The 14,652-nt window shown below is 43.6% G+C and overlaps 2 protein-coding genes across 4 annotated transcripts; one reads left to right on the plus strand and one right to left on the minus strand.

The window, feature by feature from the left end:
* Nucleotides 1-2,638: 2,638 nt before the first annotated feature.
* Nucleotides 2,639-7,364, minus strand: LOC109140713 (GTPase IMAP family member 7). 2 transcript variants are annotated; one of them, XM_027274598.1, is made up of 5 exons: nt 7,295-7,364; nt 6,575-6,616; nt 4,831-4,935; nt 3,942-4,745; nt 2,639-2,941 (listed from the first exon to the last, which is right to left on the minus strand). In XM_027274598.1, exons 1-4 carry the CDS (start codon nt 7,314-7,316, stop codon nt 3,958-3,960), a joined length of 957 nt encoding a protein of 318 aa, XP_027130399.1. In that variant the 5' UTR covers nt 7,317-7,364; the 3' UTR covers nt 2,639-2,941; nt 3,942-3,957. The 2 variants fall into 2 exon arrangements, with proteins under 2 accessions (XP_027130399.1, XP_027130398.1); XM_027274597.1 differs by lacking the exon at nt 2,639-2,941 and having other exon boundaries at nt 3,521-4,745.
* A 156-nt stretch (nt 7,365-7,520) lies between these two features.
* LOC109138520 (GTPase IMAP family member 8-like) lies at nt 7,521-14,417 on the plus strand. Of its 2 annotated transcripts, none has more exons than XM_027274592.1 (3): nt 7,521-7,655; nt 11,678-12,236; nt 12,491-14,417. In XM_027274592.1, the coding sequence occupies exons 2-3, from the start codon at nt 11,696-11,698 to the stop codon at nt 13,288-13,290; spliced, it is 1,341 nt and encodes a 446-aa protein (XP_027130393.1). In that variant the 5' UTR covers nt 7,521-7,655; nt 11,678-11,695; the 3' UTR covers nt 13,291-14,417. The 2 variants fall into 2 exon arrangements, with proteins under 2 accessions (XP_027130393.1, XP_027130394.1); XM_027274593.1 differs by having other exon boundaries at nt 7,580-7,655; nt 11,675-12,236.
* The last annotated feature ends 235 nt before the right edge of the window (nt 14,418-14,652 follow it).

Below are 14,652 nucleotides of genomic sequence, written 5' to 3' on the forward strand. Positions count from 1 at the left end.
ACATGTGACGGAAAGGTGTCACTGTGGTAAATTGTATTCTTGTAACATGGATGTAAAAGGTGTGTAAACCTGATTGGTAAAGGTGTCACATGATGGTAAAGGTTTTGTACATGATGGTTAAAGGTGTGTAACATGATGTAAAGGTGTGTAACTATGATGGTCACGGTGTAACATGGGGTACAGGTGTCACATGGTGGTTAAAGGTGTTAACATGCGGTAAAGGTGTTAACTGACGGTAACGGTGTGTTGTTGGTGTAACATGGATGGTAAAAGGTTGTCACATGATGGTAAAGGTGTAACATGGTGGTAAAGGTGTAACATGATGGTAAAGGTGTAACATGATGGTAAAGGTGTCACATGATGGTAAAGGTGTCACATGATGGTAAAGGTGTTTTGTGTTTGTTGTCACATGATGTTAAAGGTGTTGTTGTAACATGATGGTAAAGGTGTCACCTGATGGTAAAGGTTGTTCACATGCTGGCTAAAGGTGTACATGATGTAAGTTTGATGTGTAACATGTGGTAAAGGTGTCACATGGTGGTAAAGGGTCACATGACTGGTAAAGGGTTGTCATGTGTGTACGGTGTAACATGTGGTAAAGGTTGTAACATGATGGTAAGGTTCACTATTAAGTGTTGCTGTCAGGGTAACATGATAAGGTGTAATGGGTATCAAGGTTGTTACATGGGTTATGGGTAAAGGTGTCACATGGTTGGTAAAGTGTAACATGACGGTAAGGTGTGTTACATGAGGTAAAGTGCATTGTACCATGGTAAGGTGTAACATGATGGTAAAAGGGTAATATGATGGTAAGTGTACTGTTGTACGCACATGGTGGTAAAGGTGTCCGGAAGTCACTGGTGGTAAAGGTTGTAACATGTACTAAAGGTTGTTACATGGTGGATCAAAGTGCTTTAGTCACATACTCCGGAGTGACTTTGTGGTAAAGGAGTGTAACATGGCTGGTAAAGGTGTAAACCTGATGGTTAAAGTGTTCCACTGATGGTAAAGGTGTCACATGGTGGTAAAGGTTGTGCAAGTTAAGTAACTGACGGTTAAAGGTGTCAACATGGATGGTAAAGGTTGTAACATGACCGGTAAAGGTGTAACATGATGGGGTAAAGGTGTCACATGATGGTAAAGGTGTACCATGATGTTGTTAACATGATGGAAAAGGTTGTTGTCATATGATGGTAAAGTGGTTTTGTAAAAACATGGTGGTAAAGAGGTACGTGTTAATGGTTGTCACCTTGGTGGTAAAGGTGTTCTTGTTGTAAAGTCACCTGATCGTTCACGGTTGTACATTCTGGGTGTGTTGTGTTGTGTGTGTAAGCTTAACAAGAATTGCATATGGTACTGACATAAAGGTTGTCCATGCTGGTAAACTGTTGTCAACATGTGGTAAGGTGTAACATGATGGTAAAAGGAGGTCATGTCGTCTGTCACAGGTACATTCTCTGAATGGTGCTGTAAAGGGTGTCAACCTGGTGGTAAATGGTTGTAAAACCCTAGGTGGTACAAGGTGGTGTAAATGATGGAAGGTTTGTAACCTGATGGTCAAAGGTTGTCACATGATGGTAAAGGTTGTACACCATGATGTAAAGGTTTTGCCTGTCACATTGTTGTAAAAGGTTGTAACATGGTGGTAAAGGTGTACATGTACCTAACATGTATCGGTAAAGGTGTAATGTTTGTAACATCATGGTTAAAGGTGTCACATGGTGTATGGTCAAGGTGTTGTAACATGATGGTGAAATGGTTGTCACATGTGGTAAAGGTGTAACATGGATGGTAAATGGTTGTCAACATGATGGTAAGTGTAAACATGATGGTAACAGGTGTCACATGACGGTAAAGGTGTAACATGATGGTAAAGGTGTCACATGATGGTATAAGGTGTAGCTTGCCAGGGTGTGAGTCGCCAGTCTGGTTTCTGGTTGACTGAAGCGTGACGAGTTGACAAACCTGTCTGCAGTCGTCACGTGTCAGGATAACTTGACTTACAGATTCAGATTATTAATACAGAACTATTATTATATTCAGAAAGGTACAGTTATATTTACGCTGTGTTTCACCTGTCTGTGTGTCCTCACAGTTTCCCAGCATGCCTCAGGTGTTGAGGTGTATGAAGGGGTGGAGTCAGTCCTGCTGCCCTGCCAGTTACGAAGGTTATTGCCGGACCCCATAGTGGTGTGGAGCCGCTTCGACCTCAACCCCACAACCATCCACCAGCATCAGGACGAGAGTGAGCCTTATGTTCAAAACCAGCATTACAGCAGCCGAACCTCGATGTCAGCTGACGCTCTGGACACTGGAGACTTCAGCCTCACTCTGAACAAACCCCGCCTCTCTGACAGCGGCAACTACACCTGCACCGTCCATGACGGCAGACATAAAAAGAGACTGACAGACGTACAGCTGCAGGTCAAAGGTGAGGAGCAAACCCCAACCAGAGGTCACTGCTGTAGATACATGCTGTGTTTCAGTTCAGGTCCTTCCATTAGTACTCTACCATGTAGTACTCTGTGTACTTGTTCTTGTTCTTCTCTGAATTTTTACCACTGTGATCTTAGCGGGGTCCACCTGAAGGCTACCAGCACTGAATGAATCCCAGCTACACTTCAAACACCTTTACCATCATGTTACACCTTTACCATCATGTGACACCTTTACCATCAAATGTATCTGGATAGTTTTCTTACCGTGCATCAGAATCACAAACACCACCAACATCTTTATCTTCAGTCTGAAGAGTTTGTTACAAAGACAAAAGTCACTTTCAGTTTAAAGTTTGTCAGAGAGCCTCACGGCAGGAAGGAAGGAATGTGACGGATCAGGTCGAGGGAGGGAGGGAGTAAAGTCGTCCCATCAATCATCTTTCTTACTCTTTGTTTCGTCTTTGAACTGACTGCTGACATCTTCAAAGTTTGCTCACAGATCTCTGAATATATATCAGACACATATATCAGATATTAGAATAGAACACATACTACATGATGTTTGAGTTTGGCAGATCATGTCTCTGTTGGTAATAAATGTTCTCCCACTGGAGAGCCTGATTATTTCTGCGTTAAATGCTGCCACATTTGTAAGGATCATGTCATTGTGGATGAGCAGCAGAGCCGAGTATGTCGGCTGGGCCCATGAATCATACAGGCAGACAGACAGACAGACAGATACAGGCAGACAGACAGACAGACAGACAGACAGACAGACAGACAGCAGATGGCAGCAGCGCCTCATGAATCTCAGAGAAACAAACGTCGATCTCATTAATGTGTCTTGTTCACTTTAAACAGGTGAGTGTCCTAAGTTCCTATTGGCTGTTGAGCAGTAGGGTTAAACCATTTGTGTCAGCCTGGGGGTTTTCCTGATCTTTAACAAGTTCATGATCCTCTGAGGATTTCTGTCCTTTCTGTTGTGATCAAACATTAGTGTGACAGTCGTGTTGGTGACATTCAGGCTTTAACACCTTTCATTCAGTTTGACATTAAAAACATTAAAAACTGTTTAGGTGACAAGTTACACACGTGGTACTCGCTCAGCAAAGGTTACTGACAACTTGGATGAATATTTAATATGAATAGAATTATGAGGCAAATTCAAGCATCCAGTAGAAGCATGCAAACATACATTGAACATACATTAGAATGAACCTGAGATAAATCTAAATGAAATATGTACAGAGAGATTAAGATGAACTGGCACTGAAACCAAAGGTCACACAGACTAAATACACAAGGGAAGCTTAAAACTGGAGGGAAATGCAGCAAGGACAGGAAGTAGATTCAGAGACACAGGAAACTCAAAACAGAACAGAATGTTCCTGGATGTAAAGTTCCATGTGTTGGTTAACTGTAATGCTGACGGTTGCAGAGCTTCCTCAGGCCTGCAGAAATCAGGAAGTTTCAAACATAAGAGGCGCAGCTACAAGGATTTACCATATCATGTGACGTGTCAGAAACAAACAGCCCTTGACGTGGGTTTCAGTTTCAAGGACTCATGATAGTTGAGAATGTCTTCCATCGAGTCGGTTGATACCGTCTGCTCTACAACATGGCGGACTGTCCTCCTTAAAGCGTGGTAGTACCGCTTCACTTCCTGTAGCTCAGACTGCAGCCGTTTCTCCACGTCCTGATGCTCCTGTTGAGCTTCACTCAGTTTCTTCTTGTACTTTTCCTCCACAGCTTTTATTTGCTCCTTCAGTTTCTTCTCGTAGAACTCTTTGAGCACTGCCTCTCTCTCATTCAGCATCTCCATTGCCTGCAGGTAAGTAGGGTTGGAGTAAAACTGTCCTTCATTGTCAGCAACCATCTTCTCTACCTTCTCCAGCATAACCAGGACCTGCTCACGATCGTTGGTCTTGTAATTGTTGAGCACGTGATATCTGTTTCCTGCCTTCCTGAGGATGGACTGTAGCTCAGGACCAGCCTCCCCCAGCTGCTGCTCGATGTCTGGTCCAGGTTGGTTATCCTGAGTAAAGAGGATGATGGTGTTCTTCCAGGCATCCTCTCCAAAGATCTCCTCCACCTTTGTGACAGCATCTTTCTCCTCTGCTGTGAAACGGCCCACCTTGATGACCAGCAGAATGGCATGGGGCCCTGGGGCTGACATGTTGATGCATTTGGAGATCTCTCTCTTCACTGTCCACTCAAGTAATGAGGTATCAAAGAGGCCGGGAGTGTCGACGATGGTCACCTTTCTGCCAAAAACCTCATCTTCCTGCTTACAGCACTCCCGCGTCACTGAGGAGAGAAAACAAGTTTTCTTAGGTCACACCTGAGGTGCAGAAAGTTGCAGTTTAGAGCCAGTGTGAAAAGAGTGTGTTACCTGATGACTGACTGACAGCTGCACTGAAGGCATTTCTTCCCAGTATGGTATTCCCACTGGAACTCTTTCCAGCTCCAGTCTTCCCAACAAGAACCAGCCTAAAGTCTGACACAGAACACAAAACAAAGTGTGAAATGTTGATCAGATGAAGTGAGATGAAGTATTCGAAGTGAGAGATGATCCGCCACACCACAAGTGCATGGGAGTAGATGGGGCTGTCGGTGGGTGATCCTGGAGCATCAGTGCGTCTCCCGCCAAAACTATAAGTCTGACAGCTTCAGCAGTGATATCGCTGCGTAGCCCACGAATTTTCCTACGTTTCTATGTAGAAATTATTTCTGTAGAGTGACATTTGTGGCCACGAGAGCCGTTTGCAAATGTATTTTTTGACAAATGTTTCTCTCCCTCTCCACTCTAGCTCTGGAACATTCTACCAATACACACCCATTGTAAACTTTGCCGTGGTTTTTGGTGATTTTTGGTGAAACCGTTTGATGAAACTCTGAGAAAAGTCACAGCACACCATTCCTGGCCGAGCCGGTTGATTTGAGACCTTATTTGTGTTGTGTTGTGTGAGCAGTGTCCTGTCAGAATAATCATTATGGGGACAGTGAACACGCTCAAGAAACTTAATAATTACATATTTACAGAATCAGATGTACAATGTGAGTGAAACCTGTTATCATCAGGTACAGAACCCTTTCCTGACAAAACCTTCTGACCTCAGTGAACCTGACACCAACGACAGCTTATTGTCTAAAAGGTCAAATTCTTTACAGGTTCATTCACAAAGCCAGCATGTTTTATCACACACTCAGAAATACAAAGGTGCTTACTGAAATACCTTAAAACAAAGAACCATTTAACGAGAGGTTCTTTGAAGAAGTGTGACTTTAGATTTTTGGACTGTTTGTCAGGATCCTCTTGGGTGTGTTTTGTCGGGAGCTGGGCGGAGCTCACCTGCACATCGTCTGCCATCTTCAATCAAGCCACCTGCCAACAGTCAGCCCTGGATTTAAGCCTGGTTCAGGTCACCACTCATCGGCAGATTATCAGCTTACCTCAGTGGTAGTGAGATGTACATTGACTCAGTAGTTTTTTTCGACTTGCTATATCCCGCTAATCCCGCCTGCGTTCTGTTTTCAGTTCCTGCCTTTGCCTGCTCTCCCCTCGGACTCAAACAGCTCCAGCTCCAGCTCCAGCTAACCCACATTCATTAGAAACTTTCTTTCTTTGGTCCTGTCGTCTGCATCGTAGGTCCGGCTGTCGTCAACCATGACACTGTTTGTCAGGCAGAACAACAGATTTCAACATGCCAACTTGAGTTTCTGATGTTTTATCAACGAAAATATTTAACGATTAATTGAAAAATTTATTTCATGCTTTCACCCACCACAAAGTAAGTCCAATAAAGCTGAAGAACATTTAGTCCTTCACAGACAAAGCATCCTCTAAATAAAGAGGTTCATCAGCTGATCATGGCTCCTTGTAGAACCTTTGAAGAACCTTTGAAGAACCTTTGAAGAACCTTTCTGTTGAAGTGTGCAGGACCTCTCAGGATTGGTTTATCTCTTGTCTGTCTTTGTATTGTAGCTGTTGTTCATACACAGAGGACAGTTTGACTCCTTCACCCCACCCAGAGGCAATCATAAATCATACAAATAGAAAGGTCAGAATATAACATTATCATCCAGAAAGGTGTTTAAAATGTAGAACTCTTTTAAAGTGGTGGACGGTTTCTTACCTGTGTATTTTGGCATACTGCTTCTCCTTTCTCTTAGAGGAACTGTTCAGAGACAGAGAACAGATGAACTTATTAACCCCATGACGGACATTTAAACACTCAGATTACTAGAATTATAAACTGTAAATAGAAACATGAGCACCAAAGTATAATTGATCAGGATGTATCTGCGTGATAAAGTCTGAATACATGGTGAATTTATTTATTTAGTGAACTTTATTCTTTTAATGTTTGAATTCCAACCTTAACCTTAGCTCCTGTAATATGTTTATAATACACTGTAATTTAAAATAGTGTCACTTAGTTCATTAGGGACAGAAATTAACATTTTTAATGAAAACATTTAAACCCATTAACTGTCTTTTCTATCAGTGTACAGGCCTGCCTTCAAAGCTGTAGTGTATAAATCAGGAATTTCCTCCGGTTGGCCTGAGGCAGATTCATGCTGTGTTTAAGGTTTGAATAGATCTGACTCTCAATGTTTTAGGCTGGATTGATACAATAAAACAACAAGCCTTTAATTATTATTGTTGTTGTTGTTGTTGTTGCTGCTACTGTTGTTATCATAACTGACTTATATCATTTAAAGTGAAAGTGAAAGTAACAAACAAACAGAATAAATAAAATCACTTTAAGCTGATGAATGAAGTCATTAAAATGTTATAAAATATCAACTCATGTAAAATATCGTCGTTAAAATAACATTTAAATCAAACTTACAGGGCGTTTCTCTCGCTGCCATCGTGTTTGCTGTTGATCAATTATAACAGTGTTGCTGATCTGGATCCGCTCTACACAATAAAAGTCTACCGGACAGAAGCTAGATAACGAAAACTAACGACTAACTAACGAGTGTGAGGGGCGAGCTAAACGGAATGTGAATATACAACCTTCATCTGTAGTGAAACCTCTGTCACCACAAGTCTGAAAAACCAAGACGATTTAGGGAGTCTTATTTTGAAAGGCCATTTAAGAAGTAGTACAGCTGAATCTGTGTAACTTTATTACGTAATTTAGGAAAAGTGAAAATAATCGACTTTATTTCTTCTTGGCTGAAGATCATCGTCTGCTCTGCTCCCAGGTCAGTGTTTGTCTCTTTGCTTTCACAGTTTGAAAAGTATCCTGAGGTACAAGTTCTCTCATTATTTTATTTCCTGTTTCTTTCTCTAGTTTTGATTTACTTTGACACTTTATTTTGACATGAACTCTTTGACACTTTATTTTGACAGTCCTTTCTCGGATAAACATTTATAATATTATGGCCATGTTTGTCTTAATGAGGTCAAATAAAGGTGTATGGCAGCACCATTTTCTTTCCTGTCAGACACATAAAAGCTGTCCTGTTCAAACATGTCTGCAACCGCAACCATTTCACACACACACACACACACACACACACACACACACACACACACACACACACACACACCAGGAAGTTTGACTCCTGTTACACTTTGCTTTTGTTGTCTTGATCCCGAATCGAGTGCTATTACTTTTCTAAGAGATTCGCGTGTTTTGCGAAAAAATTTCCCATAAGGAATGAATGGGGAGGCCTGAAGAAAAATAAATTTCAACAGACATTTTCAACAATGAACTGCTCTGGCATACTTTAACCGAGAGACTGCATTTGAACTTTAAAACGGAGGTATGCTTCCCTTATCTTCAGGGATTCACGACACTCATCGACAGCTTTTACCGTTTTTAAACTATCAAGGCTCAAAGTTGAGCAGGTTTTTAGTCAAATTTCTGGGTTTATAATGGGTGTGTATGTGGCGGAATGTTTGTGCTAGAGTGGATGACATCATCAGCTAGAGTGAGGAGCAGGGAGAAAAATCAGTGAAAAAATAAAACGTATTCGACTACCGTGGCCTCAAATGAGCCACTACAGACACGATTTATACATAGAAACTTAGGAAAATTTGTCATCTTTACTCACATTCGCCTGCTAAAACTGTCAGACATATAGTTTTGGCGGGAAACGCAAAGATGCGGCAGCAACCCCCCATCCTCAGCCCATAGGCTGCCATGTTAAAAGGGCGGGAAATGTTCTGGAGGAAAGCAGAAGTAACCTTTCTCTGAATAGCTCTTAAGGACACATTTCTTCACTTATCGACACAAAGAAATATGTAGACGTTCAGGAAGGGCACGCGATGCCCCCAGTGATTTCGGTTCAATGATTAGAATTACGGTTTGGCCAGAGAGCCGTCCTCTTCGAGGGCTGGTCTCAGCATTTTCCCTCTCTCTCTGTCAGGATTTTCAACTGGCGTTCCAACTGACAACAGTTGCAGCAGCCCAGTGGCCATTTGAGCAGTTATCGCCCAGGGCGCAAATGTGGCCAGGACCGGCGCTGATTGGCTTCATTTGAACTTGTCTGTGTAAAATGGCCGACAGAGACAGCAGAGCAGCTAGCACATTAGCGCTAGCTGTAAAGACATGCTAACTGGTAACATTAGCAGCCAATGCTAAAATTAATGCAAATGCTAATATACTAATTAACATCCGTCTGTCCGTCCGTCTTCTTCCGCTTTATCCGTTATCGGGTCGCGGGGGCAGCAGCTTTAGCAGGGAGGCCCAGACTTCCCTCTCCCCAGCCACTTCTGCCAGCTCTCCCAGGGGGACCCCAAGGCGTTCCCAGGCCAGCCGAGAGACATAGTCCCTCCAGCGTGTCCTGGGTCTTCCCCGGGGCCGCCTCCCGGAGGGACGTGCCCGGAACATCTCACCAGGGAGACGTCCAGGAGGCATCCTCACAAGATGCCCGAGCCACCTCAGCTGGTTCCTCTCGATGCGGAGGAGCAGCGGTTCTACTCTGAGCTCCTCGCGGATGGCCGAGCTTCTCACCCTATCTCTAAGGGAGAGCCCAGCCACCCTGCGAAGGAAGCTCATTTCGGCCGCTTGTATTCGCGATCTCATTCTTTCGGTCACTACCCAAAGCTCGTGACCATAGGTGAGGGTAGGAACGTAGATCGACTGGTAAATCGAGAGCTTCGCCTTTCGGCTCAGCTCCTTCTTCACCACGACGGACCGGTGCAGAGTCCGCATCATTGCAGAAGCCGCACCGATCCGCCGGTCGATCTCCCGTTCCATCCTTCCCTCACTCGTGAACAAGACCCCGAGATACTTGAACTCCTCCACTTGAGGCAGGATCTCATCCCCGACCCGGAGACTGCACTCCACCCTTTTCCGGCTGAGAACCATGGCCTCGGATTTGGAGGTGCTGATTCTCATCCCAGCCGCTTCACACTCGGCTGCAAACCGCTCCAGAGAGAGCTGGAGGTCACGCTCCGATGAAGCCAACAGGACTAGATCGTCCGCAAAAAGCAGCGACCCAATCCTGAGGCCACCGAATCGCAGCCCCTCAACGCCCTGGCTGCGCCTAGAAATTCTGTCCATAAAGGTTATGAACAGAACCGGTGACAAAGGGCAGCCCTGGCGGAGTCCAACTCTCACAGGAAACAGGTCCGACTTACTGCCGGCAATGCGGACCAAGCTCTGGCACCGAGAGTACAGGGACCGGATAGCCCTTATTAATGGGTCCGGAACCCCATACTCCCGGAGCACCCCCCACAGTATCCCCCGGGGGACACGGTCGAACGCCTTCTCCAGATCCACAAAACACATGTAGACTGGTTGGGCGAACTCCCATGCACCCTCCAGGGCCGCGCTAAGGGTATAGAGCTGGTCCACAGTTCCACGGCCCGGACGAAAACCACACTGCTCCTCCTCAATCCGAGGTTCGACAATCTTGCGGACCCTCCTCTCCAGAACCCCCGAAAAGACCTTCCCGGGGAGGCTGAGGAGTGTGATCCCCCTATAGTTGGAGCACATCCTCCGGTCCCCCTTTTTGAAGAGGGGAACCACCACCCCGGTCTGCCAGTCCAGAGGTACTGCCCCCGATGTCCACGCGATGTTGCAGAGACGTGTCAACCAAGACAGCCCCACAACATCCAGAGCCTTGAGGAACTCCGGGCGGACCTCATCCACCCCCGGGGCCCTGCCACCGCGGAGTTTTTTAACTACCTCAGCGACCTCAGCCCCAGAGATCACCATGGGGTCCCCAAACTCTGCCTCCTCAAAGGAAGACGTGCTGGTGGGATTGAGGAGGTCTTCGAAGTATTCCTTCCATCGACCCAAGACGTCCCTAGTCGTGGTCAACAGCACCCCGTCCCCACTGAACACAGTGTTGACAGTGCACCGCTTCCCCCGCCTGAGCCGCCGGATGGTGGTCCAGAACCTCCTCGGTTACTAATTAACATTAGCCACTAAAAATTAACACATGGTAATTGCTAACATGACGTGCTAGCAATTATCATTAGCATGTTAGCAATTGCCATGTTTTTAATTTTTAGTGGCTAATGCTGATTTAGTGGATAATTAGCCACTAAGCCACTAAAAATTAAAGACATAGTAATTGCTCCTGTGTCTAAATAAACATGTTAAAAATGACTATTTGAGGTGTGCTTTTTGACTACAGACCCCCGGCAACAGCCCACTCGTCACTCTCAAAATTTCTGCAGGAATTTTCTAGTTTTGCATGCTTTTTTTTACAGCGTACTGTACAGTATGAACGCGCATTGTGTTCTGCGTCCGAAATTGGCTAAGGGAGAACCGCACATGTTCTGCGTCCTGATTAACTAAGGGAGTACTGTACAAAATGCGTGTAAAAAGGTGTATAAAACTGTGTGGTTAGGGGTTTTACGGCCTTAAAACATGTATAATAATTGTAAAACTTACTTCGCGGATTTCGTTTATTGCGGGTTATTTTTAGAACGTATCCCCCGCGATAAACGAGGGACTGCTGTATATACAGTATGAATAGCATGAGTAGATTGTGAGTGATGATATTTACATATTTAAAGAAGAAGCAGTGAGAATAGTAATTTATCATTTACAGTTATTGTCCAGGTAATGTGCCCTTCATCACAGTGACATCACTAAGAACAAGTTTGACAAATCATAGATACGAGCAGTTCATCAGATGATCTAAAAGATTTTTTTTGAGAACTGACATATGACTGAACGTCTGAAACATCTCTAATAATCCTTCTGATCATGTGACTCCACTACTTTTTCAGGCTTTGTAACTTCTTTCTTTGTCTCCAGCAGATATTTTCATGCTCGAACATGAATCCGGGTCTCACCATCGTCCTTCTGGGAAACTCAGGAGTTGGTAAAAGTGCTTCAGGAAACACGATTCTGGGTCGACAAGCATTTGTGTCAAAACGATCCTTCAAACAAGTCACGACAAAGATCTCTGATCCTGAAACTGAAACTGTGTTTGGTAAACGGATCGCAGTGATCGACACTCCAGGAATATTTGGGTCTGAGAGGGATGTTAAGAGATGTTGTCAGGAGGTCCTGCAGTCTTCCACACCTTGTTTGTTCCTGGTGGTGATTAAAATAGATCGATTCACCACAGAGCAGATGAACGCCGTGGAGGCAGCTATCAGAGTCATTGGAAGAGACAAACTCAAACACAGTTACCTGCTCTTCACAGGAGGAGACGTGTTAGATAATGAGTTGGAAGACTTCATCAACGAAGATCCAGATGGTGCTCTTGGACGTTATGTTGAAATGTTTGGAGGACATCATGTGTTCAACAATGAAAATGGAGGACAGGGACAAGTCAGAGAGCTGCTGCTAAAGTCAGGACACCTGGAAGACGGTCAGTAATGACTTATCTAAGGAGCAGTGAGTGTCGTACAGAGTGGGGCTGCTTTATAAATGTACTTCAGGTCTATACATCTGACCCCAGGTCTCTATAATTAGATAATCTATAACTGAATTCAGCTGTGACCTGATTGGTCCAGAGGGGGCTTGGCTACATGTGCAGTATTTTTAAATCTTATTAACAATGTCTGAAGTACTACAATCAGTTTTAAAATGTTTCTGATATCTCTCATGTTTTCTGTCTTCCAGCTGCAGCTGATCTTCCTGAAAGAAGGATCGTGCTGCTCGGTCTACCTGGATATGGGAAAAGTGCATCAGGAAACACCATCCTGGGATCAAAGAAGTTTAAATCAGAGAGCAACTTCAATGCAGTAACTACACAGACTGTCTCTGCATCAGCCGTGGTGGACGGCCGTCGTGTCACAGTGGTGGACACTCCAGGATTCACTCCAGGACAGGTTCTTTCACTCAAAAACCTGTTTTATGAGATCATGAAGTCGATAGCAGAGGCCAGTCCAGGACCACATGCCTTCATCATTGTGGTGAAGATTGACAGGATCTCTGAAGCAGATGTCATACTGTATGAGATGCTGCCAAAACTGTTCGGCAGAGATGCTCATAAGTATGTGATGATCCTTTTCACTTATGGAGATCAGCTAGGAGACCAGAACATTGAAGAGTTAATCAGGTCCCACAAATGTGTGGAAAGACTGGTCTCTGAGTTTAGATATTCTGTGTTTAACAACACAAAGAGAGGGGACAGGGTGCAGGTTAAAGACCTTCTGGGTAAAATTGATGTGATGGTAACAGCTAACAATGGTGAGCACTACAACTCTGAGATGTTCTATGATGTTCATCCACTGGATGTTCAGCCACTGGATGTTCAGCCACTGGATGTTCCGCCAAAAGATGGACCGTCACTATGGGAGAAATTTGTTCTATGGGTAAATGCTTTATGGGAGGAACTTAAGGAGTGGTTCAAAGAGAAGATCTGTATTTTAGAAAAGTTCTTATCAAAAGAACGCCAGTGCTACGCGAGGGTTGTCTAGTGGTACGCAGGGAAAAGTTGAACGTGGAACGAGCTGGGGAAATGTAATGTAAATGTAAGGGAGTAAATATATGTAGTATGTAGGCTAACTTCAAAATGAGTGGTTCAGCAACACTTAAATCATGGCTTCAAAGTGGAACAATTAAAAAGAAGACTTTAAACTATTGTTATGAGTGTGCCTTGCAAAGCGCACTATATACTCTCCACCCAGGAAAGGTTTAATTAGTGTGGATGCCCAAAGGTCATATTACTATATTACTATTGTTCTTCAAATCTTTATTCTTATTATTCTGTCTTCCGTACGTTTTGTACTTGTATTCAACTTTACAGAATCTTTTACCATTTTAAAATAATCAAACACTAAAGTTGAGCAGGTTTTTACTCGAAATCTGCGTTTGCAATGGGTGTGTATTTTGTCTGCGCCAGAGTGAAGAAGCAGAGAGAGAAAAAATAAAACAGAAAAGTCTCTCGTGGCCACAAATTTCATGCTACAGAAATAATTTATACATAGAAACGTAGGAAAATGTGTCCTCTCACTCACATTCATCTGCTAAAGCTCTCAGACTTATAGTTTTGGCAGGAGACACACTGATGCACCAGCAACACCGACCTATGGCCCCATCTACTCCCAAGCTGGTTCAATGATTGGAAACATTGCATTTCCTTTCATTATGTGATGACAGCCAGATCTATGTCCCCCTCAAAAAGTCAGATTCTTACTCTGTTAACCCGCCGATAAAGTGCTTACATGACCTTAAAGCTTGGATGGCTTTAAGTTTTCTGAATTTTAATGAAAAAAAATGAAGTCATGGTCTTTGGTGGCACTTCTGTGACCCTCTGTGTGACCTTATGTGTATACAGTACATGTATATTTTTATCTTGCTTTTTATTATTTTATTTTATTTTATTGTTTTATATCTTTCTGGTGTCTACTTCATCTTTTGAATGTGCTTCTATTGTGTTATCTATCTATTGTGTTTTATCTTGTTGTGCAGCACTTTGGAAACTTTGTGTTTGCTAAAATTGTGTTGTATGAATAAAGTGTATTGGATATTGCATATAATACATTTGGTATAATGTTATGTGATTTGCCTTAAGTGTAATAATAAAGTCGTCCCATCAATCATCTTTCTCACAGATCTCTGCAGAAACATCAGACACATATATCAGATATTAGAATAGAACACATACTACATGATGTTTGAGTTTGGCAGATCATGTCTCTGTTGGTAATAAATGTTCTCCCACTGGAGAGCCTGATTATTTCTGCTTTAAATGCTGCCACATTTGTAAGGATCATGTCATTGTGGATGAGCAGCAGAGCCGAGTATGTCGGCTGGGCCCATGAATCATTTCAAAAATG

The sequence above is a fragment of the Larimichthys crocea genome, chromosome XXIV, assembly GCF_000972845.2.
Source record: "Larimichthys crocea isolate SSNF chromosome XXIV, L_crocea_2.0, whole genome shotgun sequence".
In the NCBI taxonomy this organism is placed as follows: Eukaryota; Metazoa; Chordata; class Actinopteri; family Sciaenidae; genus Larimichthys; species Larimichthys crocea.